Source organism: Lontra canadensis, unplaced genomic scaffold (assembly GCF_010015895.1).
Source record: "Lontra canadensis isolate GAN:19392208 unplaced genomic scaffold, GSC_riverotter_1.0 scaffold106, whole genome shotgun sequence".
In the NCBI taxonomy this organism is placed as follows: Eukaryota; Metazoa; Chordata; class Mammalia; order Carnivora; family Mustelidae; genus Lontra; species Lontra canadensis.
In genome coordinates this window covers 1952225-1966312 of record NW_022631100.1, presented here as the reverse complement: position 1 = coordinate 1966312, position 14088 = coordinate 1952225, and the positions used below count along the sequence as shown (strand labels likewise).

General features: G+C 55.5%; 1 protein-coding gene across 3 annotated transcripts in view; it reads right to left on the bottom strand.

Annotated features, from left to right (window-relative positions):
- Positions 1-489: 489 nt before the first annotated feature.
- EPHX1 (epoxide hydrolase 1) overlaps positions 490-14088 on the bottom strand; it is a 55897-nt gene continuing 42298 nt past the window's right edge. For all 3 annotated transcript variants that reach the window (XM_032838720.1, XM_032838718.1, XM_032838719.1), the window contains 7 exons: positions 12806-12986; positions 5723-5950; positions 5058-5187; positions 4407-4612; positions 3620-3728; positions 1231-1356; positions 490-905 (listed from right to left, as the gene is read on the bottom strand). In XM_032838720.1, the coding sequence (XP_032694611.1) occupies positions 704-905; positions 1231-1356; positions 3620-3728; positions 4407-4612; positions 5058-5187; positions 5723-5950; positions 12806-12986 (1182 nt within the window). In that variant the 3' untranslated portion in view covers positions 490-703. The remainder of the gene's footprint in view (positions 906-1230; positions 1357-3619; positions 3729-4406; positions 4613-5057; positions 5188-5722; positions 5951-12805; positions 12987-14088) is intronic.

Here is a 14088-nt window from a genome sequence, read left to right as displayed (position 1 = left end):
ACCCCTCAACTAGCCAATAACCAAAAAGCCTGCAGCGGATCCCAGCTGGAGAGGGGTTCCAGACGATGGCTAGTGTCTAGCCCTCCCCCTCCGATCTGGGAGCTGCTGTGGGAACAGGCAGGCAGTGGGCCAGGCCGGGTTGGGTGGGCTGCAACCCTGGCTGGAAGGACAGGTGGCCCCTTCCTTTTTCTCCCTGTGGGGATGGGGGACTGGCAGCCTCCCACTGCCTCCAGGGGGTGCCAGAGGCACAAGGACCAGGTGGGTGGTGGACCAGGCCCCCTGCCACCCCCCCCCCCCACAGCAGCCCCATGCTCTGGGCAGCCAGGGACATGAGGAGGGGGTGGAGCGTCCCGGTGCCCCCCCCATCCCGGGCCTGTTCCACCCTTCCCAGTGGGACCACCCCCTCCCCAACCCAGACCCAACCTGCCAGCTGTACTGGGACGGCTCCCCATTTGGGACGGGTGTGCCCATGTCACCTGCTTCCAGCCATTCTTAGGAATAGATTCATTTATCATCACTGACATGCGTGTGGGAGCACTGGAGGGGGGCAGTGAGTAGGGGGCCAGCAGGGGCGGGGGACAGGTGTGGGGCGTACATCATTGCAAAGAGAAGAGGGGGTCTCCCTGCTCCTTGGGAGGGCCCTGGGGCGGGGAGGACAGCTGTCGGCCGGGGAGCCTGCGGGTGACAGCCAGCCCCACGGGCATCAGCGCTGCTCCAGCAGCCCCACGAATTTGCAGATGTCCTGGGCCAGCAGCTCTGGCTCCTCAAAGGCAGCAAAGTGCCCCCCGCGGGCCATGTAGGAATAGGAGACAAGTTTCGGATACTTGAACTTCACCCACTTTTCCGGCACATGCATTAACTCACAAGGGAAGGCAGCAAAGCCTGTGGGCACGTGGACCTTGATCCTAGAAGGACAGAGATCCCACTGAGAGGCAAGGTGGCATCCTGGTCCCCTTCTGTCCCCTGCAGCAGGGACTGGGGATGGGGGAGTGGGGTCTGTTTGCCCACCCACAGGGAGCCGGAAAGGACAGACCCAGGGTTCTAAACACACTCTTCAATTCCAACCCACTGGAGCCTCCTTCTGCGGAAGGGCCAGCTGCGCTGCAAAGTCTGGCCGTCAAAGACCCTCCCTGGGGGTCGAGCCTCTCGGGGTGGAGAGCCGGTGGTCTGACTGCTCCCGGTCCTGGAGGCACGTCAGCAGGCACCTGCTGCGGGCTTGGCCACACTCACCGGTCGTGCTTGTTGGCCATGAAGCCCTGGCCCAGGTTCTCCTTATAGAAGCGCTGGGAGGAGGCGATGGTGCCCGTTGTCCAGTAGAGCATGACATTGGTCAGCAGATCGTCCAGGGAGAACTTCCTGCAGAAACAGCCCCAGGAGGCCCCTCAGAGCCTGGCACGGCCTTCAGGCTGTGAGCCCTGGGGACCCCCACCCAGGGTCCTGCCTCCTGCTCAGACGCCCCAGGCAGGTGCATATTATCCCTGAGGCCAGGCAGGCTTGGACCTCCCCGCCCGGCATGGGAACCCACCCAGGCTGTGGGGCTCCACGCGTGCAGAGGAAAGAGCCATCTGGTTCTTACTGTGGGGGCACGTGGAAACCTGAAACCCCACATGCCACCCGGGCTCTGTCCTGCTCTTGCTCGGTCCCCTCATGCTACCCTGTGTCCAGAGGCCCCAGGAGCCCTCCATGGCCTCCCCTGTCCAGGTTGCTGGTGCCCACCACCTCTGCCCCCGAATGCCCTCCCCCTACTCATCTTCTGCCCCCTCAGCCTCCAGCCTTCCCTCCCAGAAAAGCCCCCCAATGCGCCCAGATCCACTAGCTTCACACCTTGCCCCCGCCCCCGCTATGATACCCCTTCAATGCCATCAGCCCTGTGCCTTCTGGCACCCAGACCCACCTGATGGTCCACAAACCCCAGGGGACACCAGCTCTGTGGAGCAGCTCCCCTCATGCCTTCCCTGCTCGATTCCAGATCTGGGGGCTTCGGAGAGCTCCGCCTCCCATGCTCATCCCTTCACTGGCCTCCTCCAGGGCCACTCTGCCTCCCCTGCCCACAGTCTGGGGTCCATACCACCCAGGCCTGCCTTCCTGTCACCCCTCTGGCCCCCTCTCTGCATCCCTGCAACTGTCAACCCACACTTGCCAACCCCTGTCCAGGTAGGGGCTTCCCACCAGATTCTGTCCTCCCCACCCCCCTGGGTGTTGCTTGCCCAGCCTGCTCATTCCCTCCGGAGCACAGAGAAAGTAATTTCCTCCCCTCGACCCCTCCCTGGGGCTCCGGACCACCCGTCTCAGTCCCTAACCAAGCAGGCACCTCCCACTCAGCAAGTCCACACCGGAAGCAGCCCGCATCTCTGCTGAGCCCCTGGCGGACACACACGCTCACAGATGCAAGTGCTCCCACACACACACGCTCACGTGTGTCTGTATCCAAATCCACGTGCACACTTCCACCATCCAAACGGGCACAGATGCTCCGAGGCTCCCCTCCTCATTCCCTAGTTCCTGCTTGATGAAGGGCATCCCTGCAGCCTGGTGGGGAGCTAGAAACTGCTCCTTCTGCTGCCGCCTCCCCCCACTCCCACTGAGCCCTGGCTGTCCCTGTTCCCCCTGACCCCCCACCGAGCCCTGGCTATCCTGCCATTCCTTGCCAAGGACATGCTGGTAGAACCTCTGCACCGCCAGGCCCTGCCCGGCGTGGGGCAGGGAATGGATCCCACCATGAGGGCTCATGCTTGGGCTCATGGTGTGGCCCCTGCATACCTGCCCCTATCCTCGGCAAAGTCAGTCTTTCCAAGAGCACCTCGCGTTTCTATGCCTCCCACCTTAGCTTCTGCTCTTCTCTCTGCCTCAACTCTCCTCCATCCTTTTCACCAGCAAACTCCCACTCACCCTTCAAGGTCCCAATCAAATAGATTCTCCCAGTCATTTCCCCTCCCTGCCCCAGAGACAGAGCAGATCCTCCTTTCTCCGGACTCGCACAGCCCGGGCTCATTTGTCCAGTGCGTGTTTGTCGAGCTCAAGCTTCCTTCTAGGTGCTGGGGCTAGAGCACTGCCTAGACACGGTCCCCACGTCCCAGGTGGGAGCCAGCCCCAGCTCACCCCACTCCCACCCCAGCACTGTGTCTGGTGCTCTGTGTGCCCCCACAGCAATGAAGAGAGAGATGGGTGCTGGAGAAGCTGAGTCAGGGCTGACCTTGATGGAGCCCGAGTCAGGCCAGAGGCCTGGAAGTCACGTACATACTCCCAGGCTCCCTGCAGCTGTCTCCAGGCCTGGCTTCCCCAGGGCACACGGTCAGGTGTAGACGCTGGGCTCTCGTGGGTTCTGGAGGGAAGGGGTCCCTGGCTGCTCGGACCTCTTGGCAATAAAGGGGGCTTGCTGCCCTCTGGACCCACTGATCCCAGGAGGGGACTGTTTAGCAAATGGACCATAGACATTCTCCAGCCCTGTATCCCGTTCCTGACCGCTCTACTATGAGGCTTGGAGAGAGTCGCTAGGCCTCTCTGTGCCTCTGCTCCCTCATCCAGAGGAACTGGGGCCATATTCACCAGGGCGAGGGTCCGAGGGGTACCCAGCCGTAGGTAGGACATGCTGGCTGGCGGCTAGACGGCAGTGTCTCACCTCTCCAGGCCTCCATCCTCCAGGTCTCGAAACTCTGGGTTGGTCCAGGTAGAAAACTTCTCCAGGATATAGGCAGCAAGGCCCACAGGGGAGTCGTTCAGAGCGCAGCCTGGGGTGGGGAGAAGCAAGGGAGGGACTGACTCGCGCCTGGGACCAGCTAGCAGTCAGGGCCCTGTGTTGGGGCACAGCGCTGCCCTTGCTCCTGGGGCACTCATGCACCCCCTATCTACTCGACCCTCGGCCTTGGAACGCTCATCTGAGAAAAAGGGGTAATGCTGTCCCCACTGCTCCTGGGTCTCTCCATGGCATGGGCAGCTTCCCACATTTGGGGAGACCCAGATGGGGTTTTGGGGTGCCTGGCTGGCTTGGTCCAAAGAGCATGCAACTCTTGATCTGAGGGTCGTGAGTTTCAGCCCCACGTTGAGTACAGAGATTAAATTAAAAAAACTAAAAAAAAAAAAATGGTTTTTTTTAGTTTATATGCTCTGATTCTTAAAAAGTAAGAAACAGCCTCAAAGTCCAAATTAGGGGAACAGTTCCAAATGCATCCTGACCCCCTCCAAACCCCAGAATCCTGGGGCTGCCAGGACTTAGCCTCAGGGTGCAGGGCTCAGGGGTCCAGACCCCGGGGCCCACCGAGTCCGCTCTGGCAGGTGTCTGCCTCGCCTGACCTCTGCCCAGCACTGCAGCCCGAGAACGAGCTCGGGTCCCTCCCGGGAGGATTCTGCCCATCCCCAGCAGCGTCACAGGGTTGGGTGAGGCCCCCTGGCCGGAAGCACGCACTAACCCACAGTGTCGGGCTTGGTACACTGGATATGCATGTAACCACTCTCCCTCAGCAAGCTGTAGAAAACCTTCTCCCTGAAGGGGAACAGCAGCTCCATATCCCTCTGTGTGTAGCCGAAAAGCCGCGGGAAACGCTGTCCCAGAAGAAGGGTCAGGATGCCAGGATTTACAATGAAAGCCATGTTCAAATGCAGGCCTTTCACGTGGCTGAGGGCAGAGAGAGGGTCTGGGTGAGGTTGGCGCAGGGCTGGGGGAGGGTAGATGAGCCCTCTGGCTATGGTGCCAGCCCTCTTGGAACCTGCCCCTCTGGGGAGGCCCCATGATGGGGAGGAAAAGACAGAGTTTCTAGAACGTTCTGGTCTCCTCCAGGGCTTGGTCCTCCAGAAAGGTCCACTGCCTGACTTTCCCCTCCTCTACCTGCCCCCTCTGCCGGGGCACCTGGCCCAGAGTCCCCAACCCCCTGTGACTCCCAGGACAGAATCCACATCAAGGTGTCCCAGGCCCAGCAGGGTGACGGGGGGCCCTCACTCCCCTCTCCCAGGCCCACAGACACCATGCCTGGGTGAGCCCCAGCGAGCACGCACCAAGGCTCAGGTGTGCCCAGGTGGACCCCCTGCCCAGATGGCAACCTCCCCATGACAGGGATCCTCACCTGGGCACCATCTGGGCCATGTTGGTGCAGATCAGGGCCCCCCAGTCCCCGCCCTGAATGTAGAATTCCCGGAAGCCCAGCCGCAGCATCAGCTTATAAAAGATCCTGGCCGTGGCCACAGAGTTCAAGCCTGGTTTGGAGGGGAGAGAACAGAGTCACGGAGGGGTCACTCCCTGGGCTCCCAGGAAATTCCTCATCCCCCCCACAACCCTTGCTGCAGGCTGGGGTAACAGCAGCTCACAGAAGGGGAGAAAGAGTACTGGGGCCCCATGGCGGCCTGGCCACTGGTGTGTGCCTGGCCTCTGGTGGGAGAGAGGGTCAGTGAATGGATGGCCACACAGCAAGGTGCGGTGGGCTCAGGTTGGCACCGCGAGGTTCTGGGGGCCTGTGCTTTGCGAGGGCTGGTCTGGAACAGCAAGAAGCACAAAGGTGGCCCTGAACCGGTGCGGGGAGCCCCTGAGAGCACAGGAGTGCAGGCCCTGAGGCCAGTGCTGGCCCCTGAGGACAGGCTGCTCTGCCCATCCCCCACCCCCCACCCCCAGGAGAGCCTGAGAAGGAGCGCTAGCCATCTGGGCCCTACCCCCTGGCTCCAAAGGGAGCTGTCCCTGCTGGCTCCCTGCCTGTGGGAAGACCTGACCCTCAGAAGCCCCAGTAGCACTCCGTACCCTTTTTGGAGGATGCCTCCGAGAAGCCGTAGCCAGGAATGGAAGGGCAGATGACTTCAAACACATGCTCCTCGCTCAGGCCGTGGCTCCTGGGGTCAGTCAGGAGCGGGATGATCTTATAAAACTCGTAGAAGGAGCCGGGCCAGCCGTGCACCATCAGCAAGGGCTTTGGGGTGCAGCCAGACGGCAGCTGGGGGGGCTTCACGTGGATGAAGTGGATGTCCAGCCCTGGGGGACAGAGCACAGTCAGCCCACGGGGATGGGGGAGGCTGCAGCCATGGCCCCCCGTTTGCACACTGTACCCCCCTTCCCTGAGCTCGGGCAGTGCCCCACGGTACTGAGCACAGCGGCCACCCACGTGTCTACTGGGTGTTCCAGCCACAGGGGCGCCTGCAAGGTACAGACTGGGACCATGGCCCTTACACATGGGAGCATGAGCCCTGCCTGGGGCTGGCCGGCCGTGCACTTGCCAAGGCTGCCTAATATTGTGAAGACTCGGGGAGGGGCACCTGGCCGGCTCATTTGGTAGAGCAGATGCCTCTCCTGATCTCAGGGTTGTAAGTTCGAGCCCCATGTTGGGTGTGAAGGTCACTTAAATAGAAAACCTTGGGGAAAAAAAAAAAAGATTGAGGGGCACCTGGGTGGCTCCATTGTTAAGCGTCTGTCTTCAGCTCAGGTCATGATCTCGGGGTCCTGGAATCAAGCCCCTCATTGGGCTCCTTGCTCTGCGGGGAGCCTGCTTCTCCCTCTGCCTGCCTCTTCCCCTGCTTGTGCTCTCTCTCTCTCTCTGTTTCTCTGACAAATAAATAAAATCTTAAAAAGAGATTGGGAGAAAAAAACCCTGTCTATCCAGCACTAGAGGCTGAAAGAGATTACAGGTTTACACTGGAATATGATACATTTGTTTAAGATGACAGTGTAAATACGTTTTTATTTAACATGTAAAACAGCTCACTGCCAATTGGTAAAAGCGAATCCCGAAGTCAAATATCTTGTTTTTGTAAGCTGTCGTGTGTGTGTGTGTGTGTGTATACGAACTCACATGTATATACATTTTAAAGTCTGGAAGGACAGACTACAAACACCTAAAAAGTAGTTTCCTCTGAGCAATGGAGAGTGCGGAGCGAGCACGAGAGGGGGTTGGTAGGGGCAGAGAGAGAACCAGACTCCTCACTGAGCAGGGAACCCGACGGGGGGCTCAGTCCCAGGACCCCGAGATCATGACGTGAGCCGAAGGCAGCTGCTTAACAACTGACCCACCCAGGTGCCCCCAATTATTTTCATTTTTTGTGTTTTCTGAACTTCCTAATCTTCTAAAAGGGATATAAATTCAGAGCATAGCTTCTTTTAAGTGGAGACTTTTTTTTTAAGGTTGAGTGGCGTGCTGGGCATTAGGAACACATCCAGGCCAGGGGTGTGTGAATCCAGTCCCTCCCCGGAGTCCCTCTGAGGGCGGTCCCTTCCCAGGCAAGTGACCCGGAGAGTGCCTGGGCATTAAAGGCAAACAGCCTGCACTGCTGTCCCCTGTGGGGGCCCGCACCATGACCAGCAATCCACGACCAGCTCTCGTTCTGGGCCACTGCTAATTCATTACATAAACAATACATGTTTACTGTAAGAAATGGAAAATTCATATAAATCAAAAGGGGGAAAATCACACATAATACCACTAACTGAAGAGAACATTATGTTGTCTTCCCAAATTTCTAAAAGTAAATTTGTTATTTTGGAACAGTTTTTTTTTTTTTTTAAGGGTGGGGCTCAAACTCATGACCCCAAGGTCAAGATTAGCATGTTCAGGCTGCCTGGGTGGCTCAGTCGGTTAAGTGTCCGACTCTTGATTTCAGCTCAGGTCTTGATCTCAGGATGGAGTCTACTTAAAAAAAAAAAAAAAAAAAAGGAAGTCTCAGGCTCCACGGAGACAGCCAGGCACCCTTATGGAACAATTTCACATTTATAGAAAAACAGTGAGGCCATACAGGAAGTTCCCACGAACCCACACCCAGTTTCCTGGTCATTAATAGCTTACGTTAGCCTGGTACATTTGTTACAAGGAACGAACCAGTACTAATACGTTCGTAACTCCACTAAAATCCATCATTTATTCAGATTTCCTTAGTTTTAGAAACATTTTTATTTTTAAAATTTTCTGGCAGGAAGAACATTTAATCCCTCCTCACAAATTGGTTCGCATGCCAACCCGCACCGCCAACTGCGAGAAGCATGATGCGCCTGCAGGTGTCTAGAACTTACTCTGGCATAACTGAGACTCTATGCCCATTACTGAGCGTCTCCCCACCTCCCCGCCTCCCGGCCCCCCCATCCTCTTCTCTGCCTCTAGGAGCGTCACAGTTGGGGATTCCCCCCATCCGTGGGATTGTGCAGTATGTGTCCTCGCAGGACTGAATTATATCACTCAACAGAATGTCCTTGAGGTCCACCCACGTGGTCATCTAGGGCAGGGCTTCCTTCTTTTCTAAAGGCTGAATAACGCTGGTGTCCACAGACAATGGACTATGGCTCCGATGTCCTGCGTTTTTACCTAACGTCCTTTTCCTGTTCCAGGATCCCATCCAGGACCCCACGTTATGGTCCATTGTCACATCTCCTTAGACTCTCTGGACTGTAGCAGTTCAGACTTTTTTTTTCAAGATTTATTTATCTGAGAGAGACAGAGAGCCATGAGCAAGCAGAGGGAGGGGCTGAGGGAGAGAGAATCCCCAGCGGGCTCCCGGCTGAGCGTGGAGCCTGACGTGGGGCTTGATTTCACGACCCCGAGAAATCACGACCTGAACGGAAACCAAGAGTCGGACGCTCAACAGAGAGAACCACCCAGGTGGCCCCAGCTCAGACTTTTTAAAGAAATACAGATCATAACTTTCTTTGAGCAAAACCAGAACCCTACCTACACTCTACTTCCGAGCCTTTTTGTCTGTGTCCCTCCAGGCTGCCCGCTCTAGCGTTCATTCTGGAAGGTAACCGTTCCTCCTCCGGAACACACTGCACCATGTGAGAGGATGTCTAACTCGTCTGCATGCACAGCTGGGCGGCCCCACGCATACACACGTGTGCTGGTGTGCACGGGTGGTCCTGGAGGTGTGCACATGAGCACGCGTGTGAGGGAAGCAGAAGCTGTCCGGGGTGGGAACCGGGGAGGGAGAAGGAGCGAGACCAAGGCTGCCTATTCACTGTGTCCTTGTATACTGTTCGAATTTTAAATATTTGAATTTTAGGGGTGCCTTGGTGGGTCAGTCATTAGGCGTCTGCCTTCGGCTTAGTTCATGATCCTGGGGTCCTGGGGTTGGGCCCCGTGTTGGGCTCCCTGCTTGGTGGGAGGCCTGCTTCTCCCTCTCCCTCTCCCCCTGCTTGTGTTCCCTCTCTTGCTGTGTCTCCCTCTGTCAAATAATAAATAAAATCTTTAAAAATAAATAAATAAATAAATATATAAACACACACACACACACACACACACACACACAGATATATATATACACATACATTTGAATTTTAAAAATGAAGAAAAATGTTCAAAACCCATACTTCCTAATTTGTCCTACAGGGGGCTTTCCCTGGCGGAGGAAGCAAGCCCCCTGCCCCCCAGGTTTCCTTGCTTGTCTGTGGTGGTAAGGGGTGCCCAGGCCCTGGATGTGGGCTCCTGCTGGGTGGTGAAGGGGACATGAGTGGACGGGGTCAGGGACCAGGGCCCGAGCCGGGACAGGGGCTGGAGATGAAGGGTAAAGTGCAGAGCTAGTTGGGGCCCTGAACCTTGGCCTCCCAGTGACTCACCAATGCTGTCCTCTCGCGGGGGGTGGGGTGGGCGGGGCGTGGGGACAGCCTGGGCTGCCCTGAGCCCTCTGGAGGCCCCACCTGCTCACCCCCAGACTCTGAGGCTAGAGACTAATTTCCGGAGGGAGACCCAAGCCTCCTCATAGGACAGGGAAGCAAATGTAGAGCCGGGAACACAAGTTAGGGGCAGAGAAGACCCCAGAGAGGGGTAAGCTTGCGGGATGAATGAGGATGGCAGCAGACAGAGGGAGGAGGGAGGAGGGAGATTTTCTTGGACCACGCAGGCTGGGGACCCAGGGAAAGAGAAGCACGAAGGCTCACTGGGCCGGGGTCAGGCTGCCAGCCAGGAGAAGTGGCTGACCCACACACGGGTTCAGTCACAGTGGGCTGTGGTCCAGGATGACTCGATGCCCTAAGTTAGCCCCTGTGGAGCTTGCACTGCTCTGTGCCATGATGTCTGGGGGGTAAGACTTTCTCAAGCCTGCAGCTGCCAGGAAGGGAACAGCCCTTTAGTGCCACTCGCCTGTGGGTTTTTGAACATGCTGTTCCCTCCTCCTGGACCACCTTCCCCACATAAGTGGCAAATTCCTATTCATCCTTTCAGTCTCAGCTTACAAGCCACCACCTCCTCCGGGAAGCCTTCTGTCACACTTCCAGGCAGTATGTTGGGCTCACGAAGCTCCCAGAGCTTCCTCCCTCACAGAAACCCTCACCCTGTGCTGGGGTCGTAGGCTTCACCCCTGAGTGAAGGAAGGGAGCCCGTTCCCTGGCCGTGGGGCCTCAAGCCCAGCAGAATGCCTGGGTCCAGGAGATGCCTGCCTGTCAGCACCGGCTAGAGGACTGGGGAAGAGCTGGGGCTGCACAGTGATCCCAGTCACCATGAGGAAGCCAGGCCATCTGGCAGTAGTGGTGCGAAAGGCAACCTTTGGAAATCACATACAAGGACCTGTATGTACTTCAGCATGGAGGAAATGGCTTAGGTCCTCTTGTGAGGCTCGTGATGAAGACATCAGTGTCCCCTAAGGGGCACAGCAACAACCAATTTATATTTAAAATTAGTCCTCACCTTATTCAAGTTACAAAATAAAGTTACAAGACCTAGCTCTCTATTAAGCCTTTGAGTTCAACTCACAAATATTATTTTCTCCATACTGTTGAAATTTTATTATTTTTAAACATCTTATTCTTAAGTCATCTTTACACTCAGTGTGGGGCTCAAACCCACAACCCCAGGATCAAAAGTCACATACTTCACCAACCAAGCCAGCCAGGGGCCCCAACATTTGTTTGATTCTAAATCTTTCCGGGGTTAAGATATGCTTTTCCAACAGACAAACAGACCAGTGGAACAGAACTGAGAGCCTGGAAATAAACCCAGGGATGTACAGTCAACTAGTCTTTGACAAGGATGCTGAACAGGAGAGAAGATGGTCTCTTGATCAGTGGTGCCGGGATAACTGGATATTCACATGGGAAACAATGGAGCTGGACCCCTACCTCACACCACTCACAAAAATTAACCCGACATGGATCAAAGACTTAAATGTAAGACCTGAAACCACGGAATTCCTGGAAGGAAACACAGACACAAAGCTCCCCCGACATGGGTCCTGGTGATGGTTTCTCGGATGTGATACCTAAAGTTCAAGCAACTGAAGCAAAAAATAACATGTGGGACCACATCAAGCTCAAAAGCTTCTGCAGAGCAAAAAAAACCATCCACAGAGTGAAAAGACAACCCGTGGAATGGGACAAAATAACTGCAAACTGTGTGTTTGATAACGGGTTAATCTCCAAAATACAGAGAGAACTCATACGGCTCAGTAGCAGAAAAACCACCCAATTAAACCATGGGCAAAGGACCCAAATAGATGCTTCTCTAAAAAAGACACCCAGACGGCCAACAGACACATGAGAAGATGCTAAGGGAAATGCCAATCAAAACCACAACGAGATGTTACCTCCCACCCGTCAGAATGGCCATGATCAAAAGACACAGACGAGAGATACCCAGTGTTGGCGAGGATGCGGAGGAAAAGGAACCCTCGTGCTCTGCTGCTGGGATTGTAAATGGGTGCAGCCATTTACAGTATGGACAGTCCTCAAAAAATGAAACACAACGACCATATGGTCCAGCAATCCCATTCTGGGGAAAATTACAGTATTAATTCAAAGAGATATCCACTCCCCAAGTTCACTGCAGCATTATTTACAGTAGCCAAGACATGTCTATGGATGGAGAGATGGATAGAGACATCATGGTGCGTGTGTGCACAATGGAATATTATTCAGCCATAAAAACTGAGGAAATCCTACCACTCGTGACAACATGATGCCTTCATCTCGCTAAGTGAGATAAGCCAGACGGAGAAAGGCAAACACTGCAGGATCTCACTGATACGTGGGATCTCAAACAAAACAACAAACAAACTCAGGAAAAGAGATCAGACGTGTGGTTATGGGGGAGTGAGAGAGCTGGACGAGGGGGGTCAGAGGGTTCAAACCCCACATGTAAGGGAAGGAAGCACCGGAGCGTGTCTCGTAGCCAACCCTGCTGTGGAACTTGGAGGGACGGAAAAATCCTGAGTTCTCGCCACATGGAGACAAGGGCTTTGTGTCTTTGTGTCGTATCTGTAGGAGCAACTGGATGTTAGCAGAGCCTCCCGTGCTGATCACTTCACAGCAGACGGCCGCGAAACCATCACGCTGCACGCCTCAACCTCGCACCGTGATGGGTCTCAACGATTTCTCCATCAAAGTGGGGAAAAACCTTTTCCACTGAGGCAACAGTTCCCTCAGCTCAAGTGATCTTGAGGTGACCTTGGCAAGACTATCTGAGAGGCACCTTCCCTCCAGGAGAAGCTGTGGGACAACCTGCCATCCAGGGGGGACGCGAGGTAGAGGGCTGGAGACAGAAAGGGCAATCCTCCATAGGACCTCGCCTGATGGGCCGAGCACTCTGAGTGGACACAGTAGCCCGGACTCCGAGGCCTCAAGAGGGGCTGAGCTGCCCGTGGCCATGGCAGGCCCAGGCCTCCGCTCCCTCTTCTCCACAGCTGTTCCATCAGATTCTGTGTTACTTTGGCTTTGAAATGATTTATGTGTTTTCCTGTCTTGCTCGAATGCCCACTAGATTGGTGGGGATTTGGCATCTTTGTGCCCAGCAGAAAGGTGACCCTACAAATCCATTGGAGGACCGGTATTTGGGTTCTAAGTGGGGTCCGTATCACGTCCCGCACCGACGACGGCCGCTCCCACGACAGACGGCCCTCTCCAGCGGCTGACGTGCAAACGTACCTTCAATCCTAGTCTTGAAGTGGGGGTACCTGTTGAGAATCTCCACCTGCTTCCTCCAGTCAAAGTCATTCCGCCAGTAGGAAAGGACTTTCCTCAGGTACGTGGAGTTGAAGCCAAAATGGAAACGCGCGTCCTCCAAAGGTGGGGTCAAACGGACCCTGTCAATCCTCAGGTGTAAGTCCTGGAGCAAAACACAGGAGCCGGGGAGAGACAGGGGTCGGGGGCAGAGCACAAAGCAGGTTTGTTTCCAGAAGACAGAGCGCAGCCTGCCGCCACGAGACAGCATGAGCGGTCGAGGCAAAGCTGCGTCCCATCCCGCTGGAGGACGGGAGTCGTCGGTCTGCAGATGTGTGTCCCGGCCAGTCAGGTTGACCCCAGGAGAAATCTCCTTGTTTCCCACAACAGTGGCTGTTCCCAAAGCCTATGTTGTTCACTTGTTAAACAATTAATTTATTAGGGAGAGAGAGAGAGAGAGAGCGCCTGAGTTGATAAGGGGGCGAGGGGCAGAGGGAGAGAGAAACTCGACTCCCCACTGAGCGCGGAGCCAGGCGCAGGGCTTGATCCCAGGACCCCCAGATCATGACTCGAGCTGAAACCAAGAGTCGGCCACTGAGCCGACTGAGCCCCCCAGAGGCCCCTATGTTCTTCACCTTTGACTTCAGTATTTTTTTTTTTACTTTTTTTTTTTTTTTTTTTTTACTTCACTCTTCCCTATTTTTAACCATACGAATGATACGCATCTTTCATTAATCTAGGCTTACGCAGGGACCAGCAAACCTTTTTTGGTCAGAGGCCAGCCAGTAACTATTTTAGGCTTTTGAAGCTGCCCCTGGTCCACTCTGTCCTTGCAGCATGGAAGCAGCCAAGCCACAGGCAAGTCGCGGACGAGCGGACACGGCCGTGTTTCGGTAAAACTTTATTTACAGACATGGAATCCCTCGTGCCATGTGATTTCCACATGTCTTGAGACAGTGTTCTTTTCTGGATGTTTTTCAGCCATATGGAGACACATAAAAGCTATCGGGATCAGCAGGCGGCAGGACAGAGTTGTCCCACGGCTGTGGTCTGCAGACTCGGAGACTCAGCACTGGGAAAAGCTGTAACTCCGCTGGGATCAAGACACAGACCAGGAAGCCTGCTGGGCGAGCATCCAGCTAGGACATCGTCCGCCTCGGCTCAGGGGGCCTCCCAACCGTTACCTTCTCGGTCAGTGTCCCGAGCTCTCCAGCACCCAGGTTTCAGATGTCTTAGCTCTGGGTCTGAGAACCCACGAGAGAAGTGAC